This window comes from Lagenorhynchus albirostris, chromosome 15 (assembly GCF_949774975.1).
Source record: "Lagenorhynchus albirostris chromosome 15, mLagAlb1.1, whole genome shotgun sequence".
Lineage (NCBI taxonomy): Eukaryota > Metazoa > Chordata > Mammalia > Artiodactyla > Delphinidae > Lagenorhynchus > Lagenorhynchus albirostris.
In genome coordinates, this window is record NC_083109.1 from 67449558 (window position 1) to 67472575 (window position 23018).

At 45.7% G+C, this 23018-nt stretch overlaps 1 protein-coding gene across 5 annotated transcripts in view; it reads right to left on the minus strand.

Moving 5' to 3' along the window:
- The window catches only part of COG7 (component of oligomeric golgi complex 7), a 99543-nt gene that overhangs the window by 40381 nt on the left and 36144 nt on the right, over positions 1–23018 (minus strand). For all 5 annotated transcript variants that reach the window (XM_060125160.1, XM_060125161.1, XM_060125162.1 and 2 more), the window contains 6 exons: positions 19378–19505; positions 18291–18445; positions 12896–13012; positions 10725–10790; positions 4777–4963; positions 3017–3157 (listed from right to left, as the gene is read on the minus strand). In XM_060125160.1, the coding sequence (XP_059981143.1) occupies positions 3017–3157; positions 4777–4963; positions 10725–10790; positions 12896–13012; positions 18291–18445; positions 19378–19505 (794 nt within the window). The remainder of the gene's footprint in view (positions 1–3016; positions 3158–4776; positions 4964–10724; positions 10791–12895; positions 13013–18290; positions 18446–19377; positions 19506–23018) is intronic.

The window sequence follows — 23018 nt, forward strand, 5'->3', positions numbered from 1 at the left end:
CCATGGAAACAGACAGAGACAGATTTAAAAAGAAGGAACAATACAACCTGGTGGTAAAGTCCTGGCACAGAGGAGCACAGGAGGGAGCAGAGGTGGTGAGGGTCAGTGAGGCAGAGAAGGGGAGGCCAGGAGCAAGGGCTGAGTTGTGGGGAAAGAGCACATCACCGGAGTGCATCTAAAGGACCAGCACCGTGGGCTGCAGGCCCCGGGAAGGCTTCACAGAGGAGGCGGGAGGAGCGAAGTTGGAAGGTGATCGGGCGGAGGGCAGAGGGAAAGAAGGGCCAGAGTGGAAAAGTACTTTAGAATAAGGGCGAGACAGAGTGGGCTGATGAGGGAGGGCCTGAAAAAGCAGACAGAGAGGGGTGGACCTGAAGAGGGTCAATAGGGAAATGATGCAGATTATTTTTGAATTTAAAATTTCCTTCAAAGGGCCACCTGTCACCAGGTAACGCAGGTAAACTTCCCTGTTTTGAAAGGGAATATAGTGCTGGTTTATATTCTTGTAATGTACAAGAGCAATACAATTTACCAGCAAACATTAAAAACAAACATTGAATGACCAGGGTTTAATTTTCAAATCCTTAAGGCCGAAGTGTTTGCCTTTGTATTGTGTGCTTTCACGCTGGCACTCTGGGAGAATTCCTCCTAATCGCCAAAGCTGCCTGCGTCCATTCCCAGCGCCCGAGCCATTGTGGTGAGGCCTGAATGAGAAGGCGAGACCAGGCAACCAAGGACCGGGACAGAACAATGGGTGTGGAATGCAGAAGTAGAGGAAAAAGGACAGGTGGGAAGCACCGAGCTGGGCTCAATGGAGAAGAAGACTAAATAACTGGCAAAATTAAGGTTTCAGAACAGAAGGTCAAGACTTTAACCTTTGACAAAATAAAAATAATAAAAACAACCAAACCGGGGAGGTTGGGAAGGAAGATGAGAGATGTAAGGAATGCTAATCCCATCAGCTTTCAGGGCAGGTGAATCAATGTCAATTTCTATCTAAAACAGAAACATGATTAACAAAAACCAAAGACTCCCATCTATCAGTAGTTTTCATAATCTTTCTTTCTTAATCTTGAAGAGATCTTCTGGGAACTGATACCTTTCATGGTGAAGAAACTATTATCTCAAATTCAACCATTCCTTTGGTTTCATTTATCTTCTTTTTCTAGTTAAATTCAAATAACATTTATATTGTATACATTTTATGTTTTTTGAACAACAGCATGTGTAGCACAATTCCATTTCTTCCTATGGATCATTTCCCTACCAATGCCCGTCCAGCCTTCGACATGTGAGTGGGTAGGAAGAGATGTCTGGCTTGATGATTTCTGGTCACTGGGACTTTGAAGGGGTTTACTGCTTTTTTTCTTTGTACTTTCCTATATTGCTTGAATTTCTGAAAATGAATATATGTAATTTCTAATTTTAAAAACTGTCATTAGTCTTGAGAATCACAGAAAAAAAGAAAACCACCACGTATTAAGCATCTACTCTGTGACAGGGGCTGTGCTAAATTCTATCATATACACACTCTCACTTAATCCTCACATACCCATATGGTGAGAATTACTGTATCCCCATTTTAAAGATAAGGAGATGAGGCTCACAGAGGAGGTAACAGCCTCAGCCATGTGACCCAACAAGACCACGCATGGGCGGTGCCCGGTACAGCTCCATCGACAGCACTTCCACTAGGATGTGACAGCAGGGGCCCCACACCACCAACCCCACACACAGCCCTGCCCCAGCCAGGCCAGAAGTGCAAAATCTGGTTGGAGTAGATCTCACGGCATTTCGCACAGACCTAACCAGATCATACGGTGAATAAAGCGAGTGGCCCTTGGCTCCCGGCCTAGTATGCTTTCCAGAGGGCAGCAAAAAGCAAAGGACTTCCTTAAAGGATCTCTTGGTTAGTAAAAGCCCATAACTGGATCTTTCCCAAAAGACCATCTTTACTGTTTTGTTTTGTTTTGTTTTGTTTTGGCCGCGTTGGGTCTTCGTCGCTGCGTGCGGCCTTTCTCTAGCTGCGGCAAGCGGGGGCTACTCTTCATTGTGGTGCGCGGGCTTCTCATTGCGGTGGCTTCTCTTGTTGCGGAGCATGGGCTCTAGGCACGCGGGCTTCAGTAGTTGCAGCATGCGGGCTCAGCAGTTGTGGCACGTGGGCCCTAGAGTGCATGGGCTTCAGTAGTTGTGGCACGCGGGCTTAGCTGCTCTGCAGCATGTAGGATCTTCCCAGACCAGGGATCAAACCCATGTCCCCTGCATTGGCAGAAGGATTCTTAACCACTGCACCACCAGGGAAGTCCCAAGACTATCTTTAAAATAAGCCAAATCCAGATAGACTTGAGGAGTCAGTGAGAAAAATTAATCAGGGGACTGTCTCAGAAATCTGAAAGGAAAGTCATGCGATCTGGACCCAGGGAAAGTCAGAGCCAGTAGAGAAAACAGGACTGATAGGCAATTCCTTGAAAAGGAATAAGGACAACCAGAAAAGAAAAGAGTGTGCAAGGCAAGGAAAGTGAGATGTTCTACGAATAGCCAAATAGAAAGAGTATCAAGGATAGAAAAGAGCAGAACCCTACAAAGTCTCCTCAAAAACACCAGATCAAATCTAGTAAGGCACTCTCCTGAACAAAGTTCCAGAACCAAGTCTCCACAAATGTTTGGCACGAAAACAATTCAACCTCATCAGACAATTAGCTCCTCTGACCGGCCCCAACTTTTCCAGTGGCACATAATCTCCCTTACTTCTCCCTGAGAGGGCACAGCTAAGCTGCTGTGAAAGTTAATCAAGCAATAGTAATAATCCCAAGAAACAGTCTGAAAACACAGCATCACGGTAACTACAATTAAGATAGGACAGTCTCGCTAAGCAATGAGTTGCAAGGGAACAGTGACTCTACAGCTGGACTTCTAGCCTAGGAGAGTCAGGGGGGCACCACCCAAAGCTCGGGGAAGGGGACATTAGGCCTAGGCTGGGAGGTGAAGGGGCACGTTTTCCAGTTGGTGGGAAACTTACATCCATCTTGGAAATGAGGAGCAGCTGCTGTTTGATGCGCAGGAAGACGGAATCGAAAGCCAGCTGGTGGGCCTGCTGGTTAAGCCGAGTCAGAGCCGCTCGAGACGCCGACAGCAGGTTGTGGTTACCTGACCCTTTTTCCTAAGACGAGAAAATGCAGAAGGCACGTTGTTATGCCCTGAATCCAACCAAGGTATTAGCTAAGGGTTTTGAAAGGCCACTGAAAGGAAAATAGTAAGAGGGTTCTCTACTACAGTAGCTTCCAAACCTGGCTGTGCCCCAGGACCCCCTGGAGAGCACGCTGAGTTACAGATACCCAGGGTCTACCACAGAACTACTGCATCTGGATCCAGTGGGGTTCTGGAGCCCAGGAAACTATTGATATATTTTTCATTCACTTTCCCAGGTGACTCTGATGCATTTAAGCTAATATAAGCTCATGGATTGGTAGTTTAGGAAAAATTAACCTGTGACTGTCCCTCAGGGATAGAGGAAGAAGGAAAAAATGATCGGAAGTGTCATGTAGAAACAAGAGTGATAGACAGAGCCCTGATTCCCAGTGAGGTCAGGTCAATTATACCCGGCTGTACACCAGAGTATGCACCACCTGTGTGAGTCCTGAGGTATTCCAAACAGCCTGAGAAAACACAGAGGTGGAAAATGTAACCTTAGTTTTGCTATTATAAATGAACTGATTACAACAAACAGACATAAATCAGATCAGCAATAAAGATAAACAGAGTTGCTTTAACGTAATCACAGAAGCACGGATGAATGAACTTGCAGAATGGCTTCAAGAAGTGTTTGTCAAGCTCAAATGCAGCCAGTTGGTGGGTCAAGGTACAGAGGGATGGGGGAGACCCTGTGAGGGCAACGCTGAGGCCTCAGACACATCCCGAGGCACACTGTGCAGTCACCTCCAGAGCTCGTGGCCCATCAGGATAATTTCAGATTGAACTTGGTGCTATGGGAACAGCCGTACCTCCTTGGCTTATCACCGAGAGTGAGGTTCAACTAGACTGGGGGTGGGGGTGGCTCTGGAAAGGAGGCCGTGGCCCCCTAAGAACCCTGAGGCCATTCCCAGGGAGCGTGTGGCTCACTCCATTTGCTGGGAGGTCCCCCGTCCCTGGACCCCAAGAGGCCCAAAGCTCAAAGTCAAGGGCCATTTTATGGTAGACAAACGAACAGTTTAAACCAAAGGAACAGCCAGGAGGGAACACTGATTCCCACGTCGTCGTGTTGCCACACGGAAGAACCTGCACCCGAGGGGCGCTCCTGGCTCCTCCCCACCTTGCTCCTCCTCTGGCTCCTGGGTTGGGGTCCACCTTCCCAGGTTCTGCCCACGCCCAGGCAATACAGGAGTTCCGGTCCCCTCTCTGCTACTCAGTACGGGGGGGGGGCTGTGCCCGCGTGGGGGCCCGGGGCCGTCCAGCTCCGCTCACCCTGCTGACGGGCCTAACTCCGGAGAGGAGAACAGCGAGCTCCCGCGGCTGCAGATCGAGAGCCACACTCTCCAGCCTCCCTTTCGTCGGTAATAAAGCTCCATTTATCCAACTCCTCCTACAGCTGTGTTTCAATTGCTTCGACCCCAGTTTAGTTGATTAGCTTCTTAAAACACCAACATAAACGAGACAGAGACGTGGGAGGGCATGCCACAGCCCAGGGCCCACACACAGGGGCAGAAAGCCTGGGTTAGGGAAAGGGTGAGTGGCAAGGGAAAAGTTTTCATTTGCAAGAATGCCATCAGTCAGGTCTCATACCTTGAGGGTATAGAGTATTTCCATTAAACTGCCATATTCGGCAGGGCTGTCTTTCTGAAGGTAATTATATTCTTGCCATGGGTTCCTGGCAGAGCTCTTCTTGTCTGTCAAGATGCTATCCTGAAAACCGGTCAGGCTCCGAGGGCTGTAGGACTCAGAGAGATACTTCCCAGCTGTGGACAAAATCCTGTAATGAAAGTGATGACCATTATGCCCCAAGCTATTTGTATGGAATTTTCTTCTTGGAGCATTCAGACTGCTCCTTACTAAATCCCAGAATATCCTCATGAGGCAGATTGATTTAGGGTCCATTTTATAAGGAAATGGAGACGCCCTTGATCCTTTAGGAGGGAGCTGGACCTCAGGTACACAATAAACACCAGGTGTTTTTATTTCCTATTTAACACTCTAACAGAATATGCCATCTTCCTAATATAATGCACAGCCTACAGGGCAGCCGTCAATTCACTACAATCCGGGAATACTGTGCACTTTCTATATACGAGCTATATTAGCATCACTCTTTGGAACAGTCAAAGCCAGGGGAGCCACTGGCACCGCAGTCAGAGGCACGAGACACAACAGTGCCCCTGGAGAAGAGTGACAGCAGCTCGCTGCACACCTCTACCCACAGGACTCACACTCTCGCACACGCTGGGCTCGTGTGGTGTTTGTGTTCATCGGCACCGTAAAGTTTACTTCTGAGGTTTAGAGAGATCTACTGAGAGAACCTGGTGCTTTCCTGAGAAAGAACAATGCCTGGAGGAGGTTCTATGGGATGATCAACCTCTGGCGCTGCTTGGGAGCAGGATCTCTGTCTCCAACAAGGATGACTTCCCTTGACGGATGCCGAAAATCCTCACTCTGTTTCCTCCTTAGCCCAACCTCACCATTCGGCCTATACGTTTAAATGTGTACAGAATTATACAAACCTATGTAGCCAGAAGACTAGACACTGTAGTACATCCCAACTGTGCCTAGTTCCCCAGTGCCTCCTTTACCACAATTTCTTATAAAAAAGATCACTTTGGACATGGCAGCCTGTAGGCACTCACTTCTTCAAAAACAAATCCCATGAGCTTGTCAAGAAATGCCTGTACTTGCAAACAAATCCTGGGGACTTTCCTCAGGAACCACTGCTGACACAAGTAGCCACCTGCCTCTGCCACTAAGGTCAAGTTACAGTTTTCCCTGTTGGTTACACCTACCGGTAATTTCGGTTGCATCTCTTCTCTGTGAAACTGTGGCCTGTCCCTGCCGCTGCATGACTTCCAAGTCTTCACTATTTCTTGTCTGGATCATAGTTGCCTTCCCTTCCACACTCCATTTAATCTGTCCTCCTAAGGGTTACTGGAATGATCTTTCCAAAAGGCAAATCTGATTTTGTCTTTTTCCCAAAGATCCTTCAGTGCTCCCCAAGATAAAACTAAAAATGCCTAGGCATGGCCCCCAGCGCCCTCCATCGCTGGAGCCCCTGTATCCTTACAAACATTCCCGCTACCATGCCAACCGCCCCCAGCCCACACACCATGCTTCACGCCCTTGTGTGTCTTGCTCGCACGCTACTGTGATCTGAAATGCTCTCCCCTCCTTGGTGCACCTGGAAAAATCCTACTCCTTCTTCAAGGACCGGTCCCAGGGGCATCCCCCCAGGCACTCAGTCTTCTAACTTCACCAGCCTTCACCTCTCTTACACACTAGATGGTGAGGCTAAACCACAGAGTGGTCTTCATCTCTGAATTCCCAGCACTTAGCACAGTGCCGGGAACATAGCAGGCGCTCCGTAATTATTCTTTGACTGACAGGTGACCCTGGGTTTGGTGAGCAGGAAGTTGACAGCTGAGCTTTCGTCTCTGCCCTCCGGGAAGTCAGCTCTCCTTCCTGGGGTTACTGCAATATGTGTCTCAGTCTCAGGCTGCCAGGGGCAAGTGGCATCAGTCTGCCATCCAAGCTGAAGAAAAACAGTTATGCTGGGAATGTTTTGAGTATTAAAGATTATAGTTTAAGGGACTTCCCTGGTGGCGCAGTGGGTAGGTGTCCTCCTGCCAATGCAGGGGACACGGGTTCGAGCCCTGGTCCGGGAAGATCCCACATGCCACAGAGCAATTAGGTCCGTGAGCTACAACTACTGAGCCTGCGCTCTAGAGCCCGCGAGCCGCAACTGCTGAGCCCGCGTGCCACAACTACTGAAGCCCGCGCGCCTAGAGCCCGTGCTCCGCACCAAGAGAAGCCACCACAATGAGAAGCCCGCGCACCGCAATGAAGAGTAGCCCCTGCTCACCACAACTAGAGAAAGCCCACGTGCAGCAACAAAGACCCAGTGCAGCCAAAAATTAATTAATTAATTAATTTAAAAAAATTATACTTTAAAATGTCACAATAGTGTGCTCTAGAATAAAAACCAAATCTAATATGGGCTTCCCTGGTGGCGCAGTGGTTGGGGGTCCGCCTGCCGATGCAGGGGACACGGGTTCATGCCCCGGTCTGGGAAGATCCCACATGCTGTGGAGCCGCTGGGCCCGTGAGCCATGGCCGCTGAGCCTGAGCGTCCGGAGCCTGTGCTCCACAGCAGGAGAGGCCGCAGCAGTGAGAGGCCCGCGTACCGCAAAAAAAAAAAAAAAAAAAAAAAGAAACATTTTCTCAGGACTTCCCTGGTGGCGCAGTGGTTAAGAATCCGTCTGCCAATGCAGGGGACACAGTTCGATCCCTGGTCCAGGAAGATCCCACGTGCCACAGAGCAACTAAGCCCGTGCACCACAACTACTGAGCCTGCGCTCTAGAGCCCGTGAGCCACAACTACTGAGCCCACATGCTGCAACTACTGAAGTTGGTGCACCTGGAGCTCGTGCTCCACAAGAGAAGCCACTGCAATGAGAAGCCCGCGCACCACAACAAACAGTAGCCCCCCCTCGCCGCAACTAGAGAAAGCCTGTGCGCAACAACGAAGACCCAATGCAGCCAAAAATAAAGAAAAAAAAAAAAAAGAAACGTTTTCTCATCATTTTAATGGGCTCTAAGCCAGGTCTTGGCGATTATCAGATGATTATACATAGAGCTTGCCCTCAGAAGCTCAGAGATTAACAGGAGAGTCCATTATGTGCCAGTGCTGTGCTACCTGCTGAGCCAGGAGAAGGCAGTGAGTATGAGCAGAGGTGGGAGGGACTAACATCCCAATTCCATCTCCTTCCTCAACTCATCTCCTTTTCTGGAAAAGTTGCTGCCCACTCCTCAGCCATAGGAACCTGGACATTTATTTTGGATTCCCCAAACCTCACTGTCCCACTGAACTGTGCCACTAAAACCTTGTCCTAGTGAAAATACCTCTGTTCCAAAAATAAGTGGTGGGCACCATAAAAGTATAGAGGAACCACAGCAATCTCCCTGTATGTCACCCAAGTACAAGAGAAATCCCTCGGGTGACACCCAACTCAACCTTGCTTTACTCGCCCCACTAATCACAAAACGATCTCTGTCTGCAAACAGGTGATCTTAAAAGCCCAGTAGCCAATGTCACTCTTGTTACTGAAGTAATCTGCAGTGTTTCGAGCTACTGCCTCTGCCACCCGAGGGGAGTGGTCCTAAGTTGCAGTCTGGGTCTGCCAGTGAAACCGACAGGGAGATAAGCTTTATAGGTGGCAGTCACATGCATAGGCTCCCTGATGGGAACACAGATGATGACTGTTACTCTTTTCCCTTCCCAGGCTCAGTGCTTCCAGAATGACATCATCTCTTAAAAAGGCTCCCTTGGATACACCCAATCTGTTCTCATCTCACACCAAAGCTCGGGCCAGGCTCTCAGCCTCTCTGGGCTGCAAAATGCAGTTAGAGGGGTTCAACCTTTAACTGTCATGCCCCCATTCACCTTCTTAACCAGATCCTTCCTTACCCTTTAGAAGGTAATACTCATCTTCATTAAAAGATTAAGGCAAGTCTATACGTTCTGATATGGAAAGACGTCTGATATATATGCAGAGAAACCCAAGTCTGAGGACGGACACTCATCTGTGAGGAAGGACAGTGTGGAGGTGATACACACTCGGGATGACTCAGCTGATGTCCAGGTTCAGATCACTGCCTCTTAGATGCATCACCTCAGACACAGCTCTTTCCACAGATAATTCCTTTTACTTAAAAAGTTACTACCGGTGCCAAATTCTATGCCTCAATGTCTCTTCATGTGTAAAAATGGGGGTAAGAATAGTACCTATCTCTTTGGACGCCCCGGGAGGATTGAGGAGTTAATTCATGTAAAGCCTTTCATGGCAGAGCTCAACAAATGCGATATGGGGGCTTCCCTGGTGGCGCAGTGGTTGAGAGTCCGCCTGCAGATGCAGGGGACACGGGTTCGTGCCATGGTCCGGGAAGATCCCACATGCCATGGAGCGGCTGGGCCCGTGAGCCATGGCCGCTGAGCCTGCGTGTCCGGAGCCTGTGCTCCACAGCGGGAGAGGCCGCAGAAGTGAGAGGCCCGCGTACTGCAAAAAACAAAATAAAACAAAACAAAAAAAAAACAAATGCGATGGGGGCAGGGGGGCTGTTAACGTTTCTTCTCAAGAATTTTTGGGGTGAGTAGATTTTCAATTTTTAATATTTTGTACGCTCGTGAACTTTTAATTTTTGAGCTGGGCCCAGGCTGTAATCACCACCGTAATCAAGAAACTAATAAGCTACATGGCTTTCTTTTAAATATATAAATGTCAAATTTTCACCTTTTCTTAGGGGCCCTTCGTGAACCCAGACCTACTCACCCTTCCGCCATAGGCTCCCCTCACCGTGTGCGTGTCTGTGTGCACGCACACACGTGCATATAAACATGAGCATACGTGTGTGTGGGAATGGGGAGGGAGGAAGGGGGCGTTTACCTCATCATTTATATTATTTATACACACTCTGCTGTATGCTTGTGGTGCTCTGGTTTTATTCATTCCAAGAAGTCACATGAGCTCTATGCTGGGCTGTTTGGGAGCTATGAACTGCAACAGCTGCCCATTCCAACCCACCCCCGCACCCCTGGCCCCCGCAAGGCTTTCTCCATAATGAGAACCATGGTAAAAAGTCTTGGGACTTGAAGGCAACCCGTGGGTTCAGAAATGAAAGGAGACAAAGAGTGGCGAGGAGAAGAAATGACCAACTCAGAGCCCGGACCCTGCGGCCGGTCTGACGACCTTCCCCAGCAGCTCAGCCCTACTGCCCACCCAGTCTCGAGGCCTCAGCTTGCTTTTCACTTTGTACCACTGCCAGAAATTCCCTCCTGCAGAGATAACTTTCTGAGTTATCCCAGAAAGAGGTGAAGGGACTGCCGCTAGGCCCTAACACCGCTGTAGGAAACAGACTTCTTCCCCTGAATTCCTGCAGGACCGAGAAAGCAGCTGCACCATGGCAATCAGAAATTCCGCTGAAGAAGTGAGGACATTTGGGAAGCCTGAAGCCCTTGGAGGGAAAAGCAGGTCCGAATGGGGTCACTTCGGGGCAGTGTAAAAGCCCTGGCAGGTATCAGAATGGAGGGCCTGACCCCAGACATCCTCCTTTGACACACACACCGGCTTCCGCAGCACAGAATCCTACTGCAGAACACAGAAGGCAGGCTGGCCGGATTCATCCCGATTCTGTGGGCTGGCCCAGGGGACCTCGCACCACCTATAACTTTCCATCCCCAATAACTGACTTGCAAACATGCAGCGGGAGCCCTGCCCACTCATAATTTGGAGACAACATGTACTGCTTCCTCATTTAGGCTGAAACTTCCATATCTAACTAAAGTTATGTGCCAAGGAGGTCAGAGCCTTGCTCCTTTTAGGTGCTCAATAAATGCTGAATGGTGACAACACTGACACCTCGTATCCTAGTACAGAGAGTCCTCAAGCTCTGTGGCTTCAGACGGTGCTGCGCACTCTATCAAGGTTTTCCCCAGCTGAGAGCCCAGAGGCCGGCCCACAGCCCTCTCCTACCTGTTGGCTAGCTGCTGCTCCAAGTCCCCGCACTGCCGCAGGAGCTCTCCACAGGTGGCTATTATCCTAAATGAAACAAAAAGCACTTCAAGTATCTGGAATGCCGACATTTACAGGACAAACATTGTCCCATTCATAAAAATTCTAACTATTCACCACTTTTGGTGGTGTGCTGGTTTGTGGGAAAGCAGTTAACCATTTGAGGGCCTACCTGAAACGTTCCATTCATTAGTAATTCATGTAAAAGGGAAATGCTGGTCCCTTCTAATATCCTCCTGTCATGTGTCTCTCTGCTATGAATCACAATTCTATCCAACATGATCTCAAATAATTTTACATTTCCAAAAATACTGAGGTTGCTTTTGGGCTTTGTCCTCAAGAAAATGGGTTGGAGGGAATTCCCTGGAGGTCCTGTGGTTAAGACTCCACGCTTCCACTGCAGGGAGCACGGGTTCGATCCCTGGTCAGGGAACTAGGATCCCACAAGCTGCACAGCGTGGACAAAAAAGAAAAACAAACAAAACAAAACAAACAAATAAAATGGGTTGGAAATTCTTTGTATCTAAAATTTAAAAACCAAAATTCATTAATATTTGTCAGCTGCCTGCTATTTGCCAGGCATAGAAGAGAAAACTGTTTTGATCTTAGAATTGTTTCTCTCTGATCACATGAAAGGCAGATGAAGATTAATCCATTTGTTTCTCAGAGATAAGCCTGAATGATCATTTCTGTATTTAATAATCCTTTAATTTTCAAGTAATTTTATGCTAGGCCTCAAACTCCAGCTACTGAGTCCTTCAACACCAAACTATAATGTCAGGACAAATCCAAGGATTAAAAACATCTTAGGTCTAGTTAACTTTTAACTTTCTCCGAAAGTGTCTATCATCACCAGGATATCTAGGCATTCCATCATAAGAAAGGTTTATGAGAAAGTGAAATATTCCACTCACGCCAGTTACAAGAGAACAACCTTGCGCATAATATTTTCTGGTGTACCAAGCTGCCACAGCTGATAAGGGATATTGGCATCTAGAACATTAAATTTCATCAAAAAAAAAAGTTCAGATCAGAGCCCATGAGGAGACACTCCAAACGGTCCTGGGAGGCCCCGGGTTTACCCTGATTAAAGACAGCTTTTGGAGGGTCTGGATCTGCACTGAGACCCACATGTGCCATGGGCACTCTGCACATACCACCTAGGCCGGGGGTCAGGCAAGAAATGTAAATGGGGGGAGAGCAGCTTGCCTTTTCAGAACGTATGTCTGCAAAGAATGGTTGTAAGGAAAAGAAATTTCTAGATCGCTTTTTATCTCAGGCTGATAGTACAGTTGTTAGACCTCATAGGAGTGGGAGAACCACAGCACAACAGAGAACATACACCCTAGTCAACCGAGGCTTCGGGTCACAGCCTTGGGACGATGCAGGCCCAGTGCTTCCAGAGCTTCCGTCTTTTGTGTTTTTTTTGGGCCGCCCCGAGCAGCTTTCAGAATCTTAGTGCCCCGCCCAGGGATCAAACCTGTGCCCCCTGCAGTGGAAGCACGGAGTCCTAACCACTGGACTGCCAGGGCATTCCCTCAGGCTGGACACATCAAGGGCCAAACTCCTCAGGCCACTGCCAATCACACTCCCACCAGACCTCAGGGCTTAGGGCAACATGGTGTCTACCTAGTGGCCCACAGGTCACACAGGCTATGCCAGAATCTGTCAACAACGACTTGGGAGGGTCACCTCAAGGCCTTTCACGGAACTCTTACACGGCTCTTTGCAGGCCAAATAGCATTGACTTACCATTTAGTTCTGTGGCACAGATCCAGAAACAGGATCTAATCAGCTGTGCATTTTCTAAAATAAAAGCTCTAACTTATTTTACGTTTGTAGAAACTATAGGCTAAGGGGAAAAAGAAAAAATCTCAAACCAAACGTAAGAAAACTTAAGTCACCAAAGGAGATGAGTTCATAAAGAACTTTTAAAAATATTTTAAGAGCAAGAGGGGTCTTTTTGGTGTTTGTTTGGTTTGCCTTGTTTTTTTTGTTTATTGGCTTGTTTTCAGAGTCTAGAGTATTTGCTTTAAAAAAGGGGGGGGCAGTGAAAGAGAGAAAAAAGAACGCCTTACACACACATTTATCATTTTTATATACTATATTATGCATGTTTACCCCCACTTTACCTAATGGAATTCTGAAAAGCCGCCCAATCTTCTTGAAAAAGGGAGTTGAGAGGAATATCATCCAGCCTATACTTCTTTCGTATTGAGTAGAGAGTACTGGTGAAATCAGACACATACCTATGGGGACAGAAAAAAATGACAGTGGTATCATCAAAAACTCCTCAGACCTAGAGACACCTGGAATTATACAGCTTGGGACAAACTGCTAATGACCTTGACAGCACCTTCAGAGGCTATCCTACCAAGGGCTGTCACTACTTATAAAGCTCTGACCACAAAAAGGTCTCCTCTATGTGGCAAGACTGTCTTTCTCACCTGGCAGAGCGGCTTTAAGAGATGCTCAAGATGAGGGGGGAAGGGGATGGCCACTAAGACCAAGACTCTGACCAATCAGGTGAGAGATGATGCTGGTTAATTACTCCCTCATCCTAACAGGGGCATTTCTTTGGAAGCTGATTCAAAGAACTGTTTTAAAACGTCATGGTCCCACTATAATACCCAACTGTCACCTAGGATACCATAAGGCAGTTCACTGATATCCAGGGTACTTCTATACCACTCAAATCCTTGAATTTAGATTAAACAGCCAAGCTCCATGGCAGGCAAGAGCCCGACTTTAATGGTACAGGAGCATGAAACTGGATTCAAAACTGAAAACCCTCCCTCCTCACAGACTGCTGTCTGCTCCCACCTATACCACATACTTTCCTTCATAGCACTTAACACAAGTATAATTAAATAGCTTATTTAATGTATGTGTTTAACGTTTATTGCTGTCATCAGACTAGAAGCTCTGGGAGAATAGGGACTATCCATTTGTAGGTCATAATCATATCCCCAGGAATTAACACAGACCTGGGCATAAAGGAAACATCCAGAAATAGGTCCTGAGTCAATGACAGACCTGCACTGCAAGTACCTAGCTGTCTTTGGGCCTCAGTTTCCTCATCTTTAAGATGGACTTAATGATGACTTCTGTACTGCCCCACAGAGTTGTCATAATGATAAAATAAAATGAAATGAATGAAATAGTAGGCACAAAAGCTCCCTGAAAAGTATAAAATGAAAGCTGATGTGCAGTGGTATCGTTTTTATGTATAGTACTCCTTGGGCAGCCATGAGGGACTGATTTCAGGATTGTCCCCCTCCTCCCCCAGAGATACCAAAATCCATGGATGCTCAAGTTTTTTATATAAAATGCATAGTATTTGCACAGAACCTAGGCACATTTTCCCGTATACTTTAATAGATCATCTCTAGATTACTTATAATACCTAACACAACATAAATGTTATGTAAATAATTGTAAATACAATGTAAATGCTACATAAAGAGTTGCCAGCATGCAGCAAATTCACGTTTTGCTTTTTGGTACTTTCTGGAAATTTTTTTTCTGAATATTTTTGATCCACAGTTGGTTGAACCTGCAGATAAGGAACGCTGGATACACAGGGCCAGCTGTATAGTTCTTGGAACATGAACACGTAAGTCCTTGGGAGGGTGTGGTAAGGAGGACAGGGGTGGATGGTCATGTGCTCTGGAAACCAATAGGCTCCCTAAAACCCACGACACCTGCATACATCACAAGAAGTCTCGCCTTTCTCCCTTCCCAAACCACGAGCTCTAGTGAGGACAGTGGGCTGTGATGACCCAGGGCACGGCTCTGAAGAGTAAGTCTGTGTGGTGGAGAGAAAGGCCGCTCAGAGAAGCAAGTGGAAGGAACTGCTGCAGACCACTCCAGTGAGGGACAAACGCCACTGCTGCTCCCTTCACACAGGGCCGAAAAGCTACAAAACCAAAATGCCACAGACAGCACCTTCCCTTTGCACCCAGAGAGGTGACAGCTTTCCTTGGGGGAGGGGGAGGGCCCTCAGGACACACTGACAGGGAGCTGTTGAAGAACGTTTTAATTGTGCTTTAGCTGAAGGACGTTAAACAAGAAGAACACTCCGTCCAACAAGACATGAGCTCCACAGAACCTCCCAACAGAGTCCCCGGAACAGTGAGCAGCCGCTGAGCATTGAGGCGGGGCCAGGGGGAGACGGGGGGTGACTGTTTAGCCATAGCGGGGCTCGCACGTGATGTGTGTATCACGTCACATTTTTATGGCATTTGTACCAAAACCTTCTGATTCTCTCACAATACACGTTTCCAAGTGTCTCTACCATGTAAGAGTTGCTGCATTAGGTGCTTTAATTATATGCTTTCACTCAATATTCACAACCACCATGGAAAGGAGATATTATCACCATCAGTTTACCCAAATAAAAGATACCAAGACTCAGAAAGGCACACTAACCCACCCAAGGTCCCCGCTAGTAAGTGCCTGAGACAGGATCTGAGCCCAGGTGGCTACAACTCCAGGGCCCAGGCTCCCGTCACAGCTGTAACACCCCTCACCCTGCAACACCCCATCAGCAGCTATATTCTACAGCTTCAGCAGAGTGCAAGTTAGGCCAATCTCCTCCTGCTCTGCCTGCGTCCTCCATCCTCCCTATCCCTGCCTTCCTGAACACTATCCCCACACCCTCCCCACTCCTGAACAAGGTCCCACTTGAACCCTGGGCAAGTTAGCATCATCCTCATTTCCCTAATTTTATAAACATCAGCTGTCTTGGTAGCTTCAAAACCTTCCCTTCTAGAGCAGGTGACCTGTTTTCATCATACGTCCTTTTGTACATTTTGAATTTTTAATATGGATTTGTATTACTTTTTTTTGGCGGTACGCGGGCCTCTCACTGTTGTGGCCTCTCCTGTTGCGGAGCACAGGCCCCGGACGCGCAGGCCCAGCCGCCATGGCTCACGGGCCCAGCCGCTCCGCAGCATGAGGGATCTTCCCGGACCGGGGCACGAACCCGTGTCCCCTGCATCGGCAGGTGGACTCCCAACCACTGCGCCACCAGGGAAGCCCCTGTATTACTTTTTAAAATGAAGTAATTGAAGTAACCAACAGAAGAACTAAAAGTGAAAATATCACCAACAAGAGGAGGAGGAGAGGGGATAAGAGACAGCACCAGCCTCAAGGAGGCTCAGTTCCTCACCTTTCAGAGTTGCGTCAAGACATAATAGTTAAAGGTAATAAACAAAAAAATCTTTAAAGTCTGGAGAGAAGAATGAGAAGACTCAAAGCAAAATGTTTAAAACTTGTGACTCCTGAGGACTGCCTAAGGATGCGCAGGAAAGAAGGAAGACTTTCACCTTTTTACACCTTTTCATATTTAAATATATATGTATTTCTAGAAGCATTACTTTTTAAATTTTATAATAAAATTTTTAGATCTCAAAAAAAATTATTTTATCCACAAGATCCCAGCTGGTGGCAGAGAGAGAAAGAGATAAATTTTATTTCATTAAACTTGTTGCTGATGGGCTTCCCTGGTGCACAGTGGTTGAGAGTCCGCCTGCCGATGCAGGGGACACGGGTTCGTGCCCCAGTCCGGGGGGGATCCCACATGCCGCGGAGTGACTAGGCCTGTGAGCCATGGCCGCTGAGCCTGTGCGTCCGGAGCCTGTGCTCTGCCACGGGAGAGGCCACAACAGTGAGAGGCCCGCGTACCAGAAAAAAAAAAAAAAACTTTTTGCTGATGTTTCTCTTCCTGAGGGACATGTCTGGGCTCACCTGGCTCCCCCTGTCTTATGCAGGGGACATGATCTCGCAGCCCTCAGTGCCTTCCTGTGAGCCACCCTGGAAGGTGCAGACTGCCCATGGCAGTGACCAACAGTACTGGGTCCAAGGACCCTCAGAGCTCACAGGGGCATGCTCAGCATTTCTGGAATGACAAGAGCTCCCTAAACTTACAGCAGCAAAAGAGCATTCAGTTCAGTATGAGGAATTTCTTGAGACTCGTGGCAACTTCACTCTAGAACAAGATTTCTTGGAGAGCCTAAGAATGTATTTGTCTATAAACTAGAGACTAAAGCATCTAACCTCCTGAGGGCCCTTACATCTCAATTACACAGGTCAGAGAATCCAGCCTTATATTGATTTCTTTTTCTTTTTTCTAAGTAAACTTAACTTTGGTTTCCCCTTCTTTCTTTCTTTTAACAGCTCTATTGCGATTTAATTCACATACCACACAATTCAAAGGTTTTTAGGGTAGTCACAAAAACCAGTTGTGCAACCATCACCACAATCAACTTAGGAACAATTTTCATCATCCCGAAAAGAAACCCCATAACTTTTAGCAGTCATCCCTCATCTCCTCCAAATACTCCCCTCTCTCCAGCCCTAGGCAGCCATTCATCTATTTTCTGTCTCTACAGATTTGCCTGTTCTGGACATTTCATATAGATGGAATCATATAACGTGTGGTCTTTTGTAACTGGCTTCTTTCACTTAGCATGATTTTATATATTTTTTATTTTATATTTTTAATTACATTTTAAATATAAATTAATTTATATTTTTAATTTTTTAAAAAATCAGAAAATAACAAATAAAGCTAAATCCCCTATGACCACCACCTTAGTCCCTCCCCATCTCCCCAAAGACAACCAGTGTTTTGAGTTTGTTGCCTAACCTTCCACATCAGGGCTCAGCAAACTTTTTCTGTTAAGGTCCAGGTATTTTAGGCTTTGAGAGTCACAAGGTCTCTGTCCTAACTACTCAACTCTAACTTTATAGTGAGGATTTACAGGCCATAGTTAAGTGAATGGGCATGGTGGCGTTCCAATATAGCTTTTACAAAAACTTGTACAAAAACAGACTTGGCTCATGAGCTAGAGTTTGCTGACCTCTATGCTATAGGAATATATAATGCATTTTAAAGTGACAAAAAAAGATCTAGAACAGGAATTGGCACTCCTGGTTTTCTGTAAATAAAGTTTTAGTGGAACAGAGCCACATCCACTCATGTATGTGTTGTCTCTGGCTGCTTTTCTACTACTAGGGCAGTGCACTACAAAAGTCTCTGTTGGCTGTAAGGCCCTCAAAGCCTAAAATACATACCATCCGGCCCTTGGCAGAAAAAATTTGCCGAACCCTGCTACAGAAAATATACTCTCTTTTTTGTATATTCTTTTCACACACTGTATGAGACTCTATATAGTATTCTGCAACCTTTTATTCACTCAGCAGTATGTTTTGAGATCTATCCATGTTGTTATGTGTAGATCTAATTAACACCTTAACTGCCACATAGGGAACTCCCCACATATGAATATACCGTATCTTATTTGGCCATTTCCAAATGGATGGACATTCACGGTGCTTCAGATGCTCCACCATTACAAACGTGCCACAGTGTTCTTAACGTCCTTAAGAACACCCCCTTGGGCTCAGGTGCAAGTGCCTCTCCCGGGTTCATGGCAGGAATACAGGACACACACATTTTTAATTGGGAGAGACATCATTCTCCAATCAGGCTGGCCCTGACCCCACTCCCCCCAGCCTTACTTGGCAAAGAGGGATTTCAGGGCTGTCAGCAGGCCACAGGTCCCCAGGCCGTTCGTAAATGTGATGCATCTGTCAATGGCTGCAGAAGCAAGGCCAAAGAGCTTGTTCACAGAGTGGCTCAGCTCCTGCACACAGTCAATGACTTCCCCACGCTCCTGGTCAGCAAACAGAGATAAAAAAAGCTGCCTCAGACTGAAGAACAAACGAATAGACAACATGAAGATGGGGAGAGCTCCAAACCTCCTCATTCATGGTAAATCACTTAATAGGTGCAAGAGAAATGCAGTCCCAAACTGTGACAGCTCTTTAAGAGCCCGACCTAGGGAAGAACAGTCTAAGTGGTCAGTGAGATCACAGAAATAAACTCCTGGCTAAAAAGCATGATCAAATCCTTATATTCATCTTTACATTTTTCACCTCTTTCCTCTTTTTCTGTCATTTAAGATGGCATCTCTCCCTCTGGCTCTCAAGCTAGGATTAGAATTCTCCATACCACACGCTCCAAAAGAATGCAGTGAAAGGAAAATGCTTCCTTCAGAGGCAAGAACATAACTGAGCGGAACAGACTTTCTAGGTACGTCCTTAGAAAACGGAAAAGCAGCGGGAGGCGGCAGGTTTTGACTACTGTAAGATCTATTCTTAAATGTCAACTCACATCATGCTAGGCAACCTTAACATTTACAATGGAAATTCCCCTCTGGTGCCCACCTGGTGAACCTGGCCCTAGAGTACTGTCCATGAATACTCAGCTCCTGTGTCCATTTGCATATGCTGCCTTAAACAAAAGACTGTGTGATAATGACTGAATCAGGGGGATAATCAACTTACTCTCAAGAAGATTTAAGCCTCTAAGTTTTGCTAGAGGATTTTAAATAAAAAACTGGTAGCATATCTGTGGTCTCATTTTACATTTGGATTACAAGAGCCCAGGAAGCACTGAGAGCCCAGTGTTTGCACACCAGTTCCCACTCTTTGCATTCCTAATGCCACCTCACACCTTCTCTGACGCATCCCACCCACCCCCAACCCTAGGAGTCTGGCAAATAGAATGATTCCCGAATGGCCACTGCCGGTATTATGCTATTACCAGAGGCACCGCGCTGATCTGGAGGAGGAGGTTCTTCTCTTCCATGTCACCGTACTTCAGCTGGTAGGGTCTGTACGGACCATACACAGCATCCACCAGCTCCACGACTTTCACCAGGGTTTGCTCATCTTCAGGGAATCAGAAATTAAATGCAATAACGAACAAAGAATTGGAAATCAATTGCTGAAAAACAACAGGTGCAAGGACCTCCACTGGAACTTTTCCTATTTCATCTTAGGGATGACTACTTTCTGTTCATCTGCTTTTACCATTCATGGAAGCTGAAGCAATCGTGTCAGCAAATCTTCTGATACATTTGAGCTTTGTGCATTATGTGCCTAAGGCACTGTTAAAGACCAATCCCCTTAATCCTACAACCCATCACAGTCAAGAACCTCTTCAAATGATAACCCTCCTCAGGGTCAAGTTCAAGAACTGCTACAGAGAAAAGGCTCTGCAGAAAGAACATTTTCCATCTGGAGCCCATACACTAGGCATTCCCAAAATTCCTATATTCAACTACCTAAAAATTTTAATGTGCATATTCTATGGCACAGCAATTCAACTTCTAAGAATTATCTCTTCAGTTGGAATCCAAAAGCTTTTCCATAGCCTACAAAGTTCTGCATCGTTTGACCTCAGGGGGTGAAAGGGGGTGGTAGTTAAGGGTGAAGGCTCTTCTATTGAAGCTCTACTGCTTCCTAGTTAGGTGACTCTGTGCATATGACTTAACTTTTCAATGTCTGTTTCCTCAACTATAAAATGAAATTAATAATGGCATCAATTTTATAAGGCTTAACTGGAGATTATATAAAATAGTATGTGTCGGGCTTCCCTGGTGGCGCAGTGGTTGAGAGTCCGCCTGCCGATGCAGGGGACACGGGTTCGTGCCCCGGTCCGGGAAGATCCCACATGCCACGGAGCGCCTGGGCCCGTGAGCCATGGCCGCTGAGCCTGCGCGTCCGGAGCCTGTGCTCCGCAACGGGAGAGGCCACAACAGTGAGAGGTCCGCGTACCGCAAAAAAAAAACAAAAAAAAACAAAATAGTATGTGTCTAGCATGTATAAGCACTTAATAAAGGCCAGCTACTTTTATGTTTACTTCTATAGACTCAGCCTCCTTCACAATTCCCCTAGCCTCTAGCCTTCCCTCAGCTCCTCAGAAGCTCCCCTCTGGCCACCTGCCACTACTTCTGTCTGAAACGACCTTGTTCTTCCCTATCCCTCTTCATCTGGTTAATGCCTATTCTTCCTTCAGTACTCACTAAACTCAAGTCTGCTAGTCTCAATCATCTTTATTTGCTTAAAACCATTTTGCTTTTCTCCTAGAACCATTTTGCTATTCTTCAAAGTACTCATCTCACTTTGTAATTATACACTCATTAGTGGATTATTTGGTTATTTCCCACTGGAACATACATTGTATGAGAGCAGGGACTGTGTCTGATTTTGCTTAGCATAGCATCCTCAGCATCCAGCACTCTAGAACTAGTCCATTTGTAGTTGAATAAATAAACTAAATACATTTTGACCTATCCATAATAGGGTCATGAAAAATAACTGTATGTGTATATAACACACACACACACCACATGCACACACACACACACACACACTCACACACTACTGATGAGAACCAGAATTTTCACTGTAGGAGAAAAGAGATGCAACTGAGAATAGCAAGAGGTAAAAATCTATTGGTGTTGCATTTGATTTGGAAGTATCAGTGCAAACTGGTAATTTTAAAAACTATGCATTTCCTAGTTCTGTCCACAAAGGGCATAGGAAGTAATAATAGTCCAGCAACAATAAGCATCCCTGGTGCCAGATCTTGGTTTCTAAATACCATTTCCCATTAGAAGAAACCAAGCTCCTCGAGAATATGGCTGATTCCTGGTCTGAGGCAGAGAAAGTACAAAGTGTTCCTGGAACAGTGTGTGCCAAAAAACAATAAAGCACTCAAAGGCTGATAGGGACGTGTCAAAATGATACAGGAGCCAGCCTGAAGGGGCAACCACTGACCAAATTTGAAATAATTCGAGCATCAAAATGAATAATGAAAATAATGGATCATAATACAATGAATAAAAAAAGAATCCAATAAGTTCACAGTGATATCAAAGAGAAAGAAAAATCTCCTCTTCACAAAAGTATGCTGGCAAGGGACTTCTCTGGTAGCGCAGTGGTTAAGAATCTGCCTGCCAATGTAGGGGACACAGGTTCGAGCCCTGGTCTGGGAAGATCCCACATGCAGTGGAGCAACTGTGCGCCACAACTACTGAGTCCATGTGCCACAACTACTGAAGCCTGCACTCCTAGAGCCCGTGCTCCGCAACAAGAGAAGCCACTGCAATGAGAAGCCCACACACCATAACGAAGAGTAGCCTCCGCTCACCGCAACTAGAAAAAGCCCGTGAGCAGCAACGAAGACCCAACGTAGCCAAAAATAAATAAATAAATATTTTTTTAAAAAAGAATGCCAGCTAATACATGTAAAAGGAATGAGAGAATTAGAATATTACCATTTTATAATCAGCAATGCAAAAGTTTATTCAGACAAGGATTACCAATGGATGCTAAAGTCACTAGGTAAATATTTCTTAAGTAACAGTATATTCCTATGGGCTCAAAATGTCACGCCACAGATACTTATTAATTACAAAGAGGAAAAGGTAACTTTACAATGGAGTCATCTGGCAGGTACAACTACCAAGTGATTAATCCAACCCATCACCAATAATTGGACATTATGTGTCTCCTGATGTGATGCCATAGGAAGTACACATCATCACCAATGTAGTATTCTTACTAAAAATGTTTAATCTAAATGTAATCACAAGGAAACAATTAGATAATTACAGAATATGGAACATTCTACAGGAAAACTACCCTGTATTCTTCAAAGACGTCAATGTCATGAAAGACAAAAGATGAGATGACCCTTTTAGATTAAAAGAGATTAAAGAGACAGGACAACCAAAGACAATGCATGTACACTGACTGGATTTTAATGCGAGGTAGGGAAACAGCTATAGAGACTTCTGTGGAACTGGGAAAACTTGTGTTTTGGATGACAATATTGAATCAATATAAAATGGGGGGTGATAATGATAATAAAATATTCTATTAAAAACATTTAAGTACCCACACACTCATATACAAAATTTGCATGTGTATATAATCCAAAATACTGTTTCTGGACAGTTGGTTGAGCACGATCTTTTTCCTTCCTTGTATTTTCTGGTTTTTTCTATACTGAATACATATTGCTTATTAACTATGAAGTCAACAAATTATTTAACTTTTTGACTTTCTATTGCATAACCTTTTACATATTTTGAATTATACTATGTACATTATTAATTATTAAAATGGAAAAGTGTTAAAGGCAAACCAGAAAGTTAGAAAATACATCTGCAACATACTTGATAAGAAAAAAAAATCCTTACTATATAAGGATATTTAGGGAATATACACCAAATTTTTAACAGTGGTTATTTCTAGCAAGCGGGATTATAGGAGACTTTCATTTTGTGTTACAGATAGCTATATCATGAATTTTTATAACAATACTTTGTTGCTTTTTATAATATATTTAATAATATATTGCTTTAAATAAATTGCTCTTATAAATTAACCAGA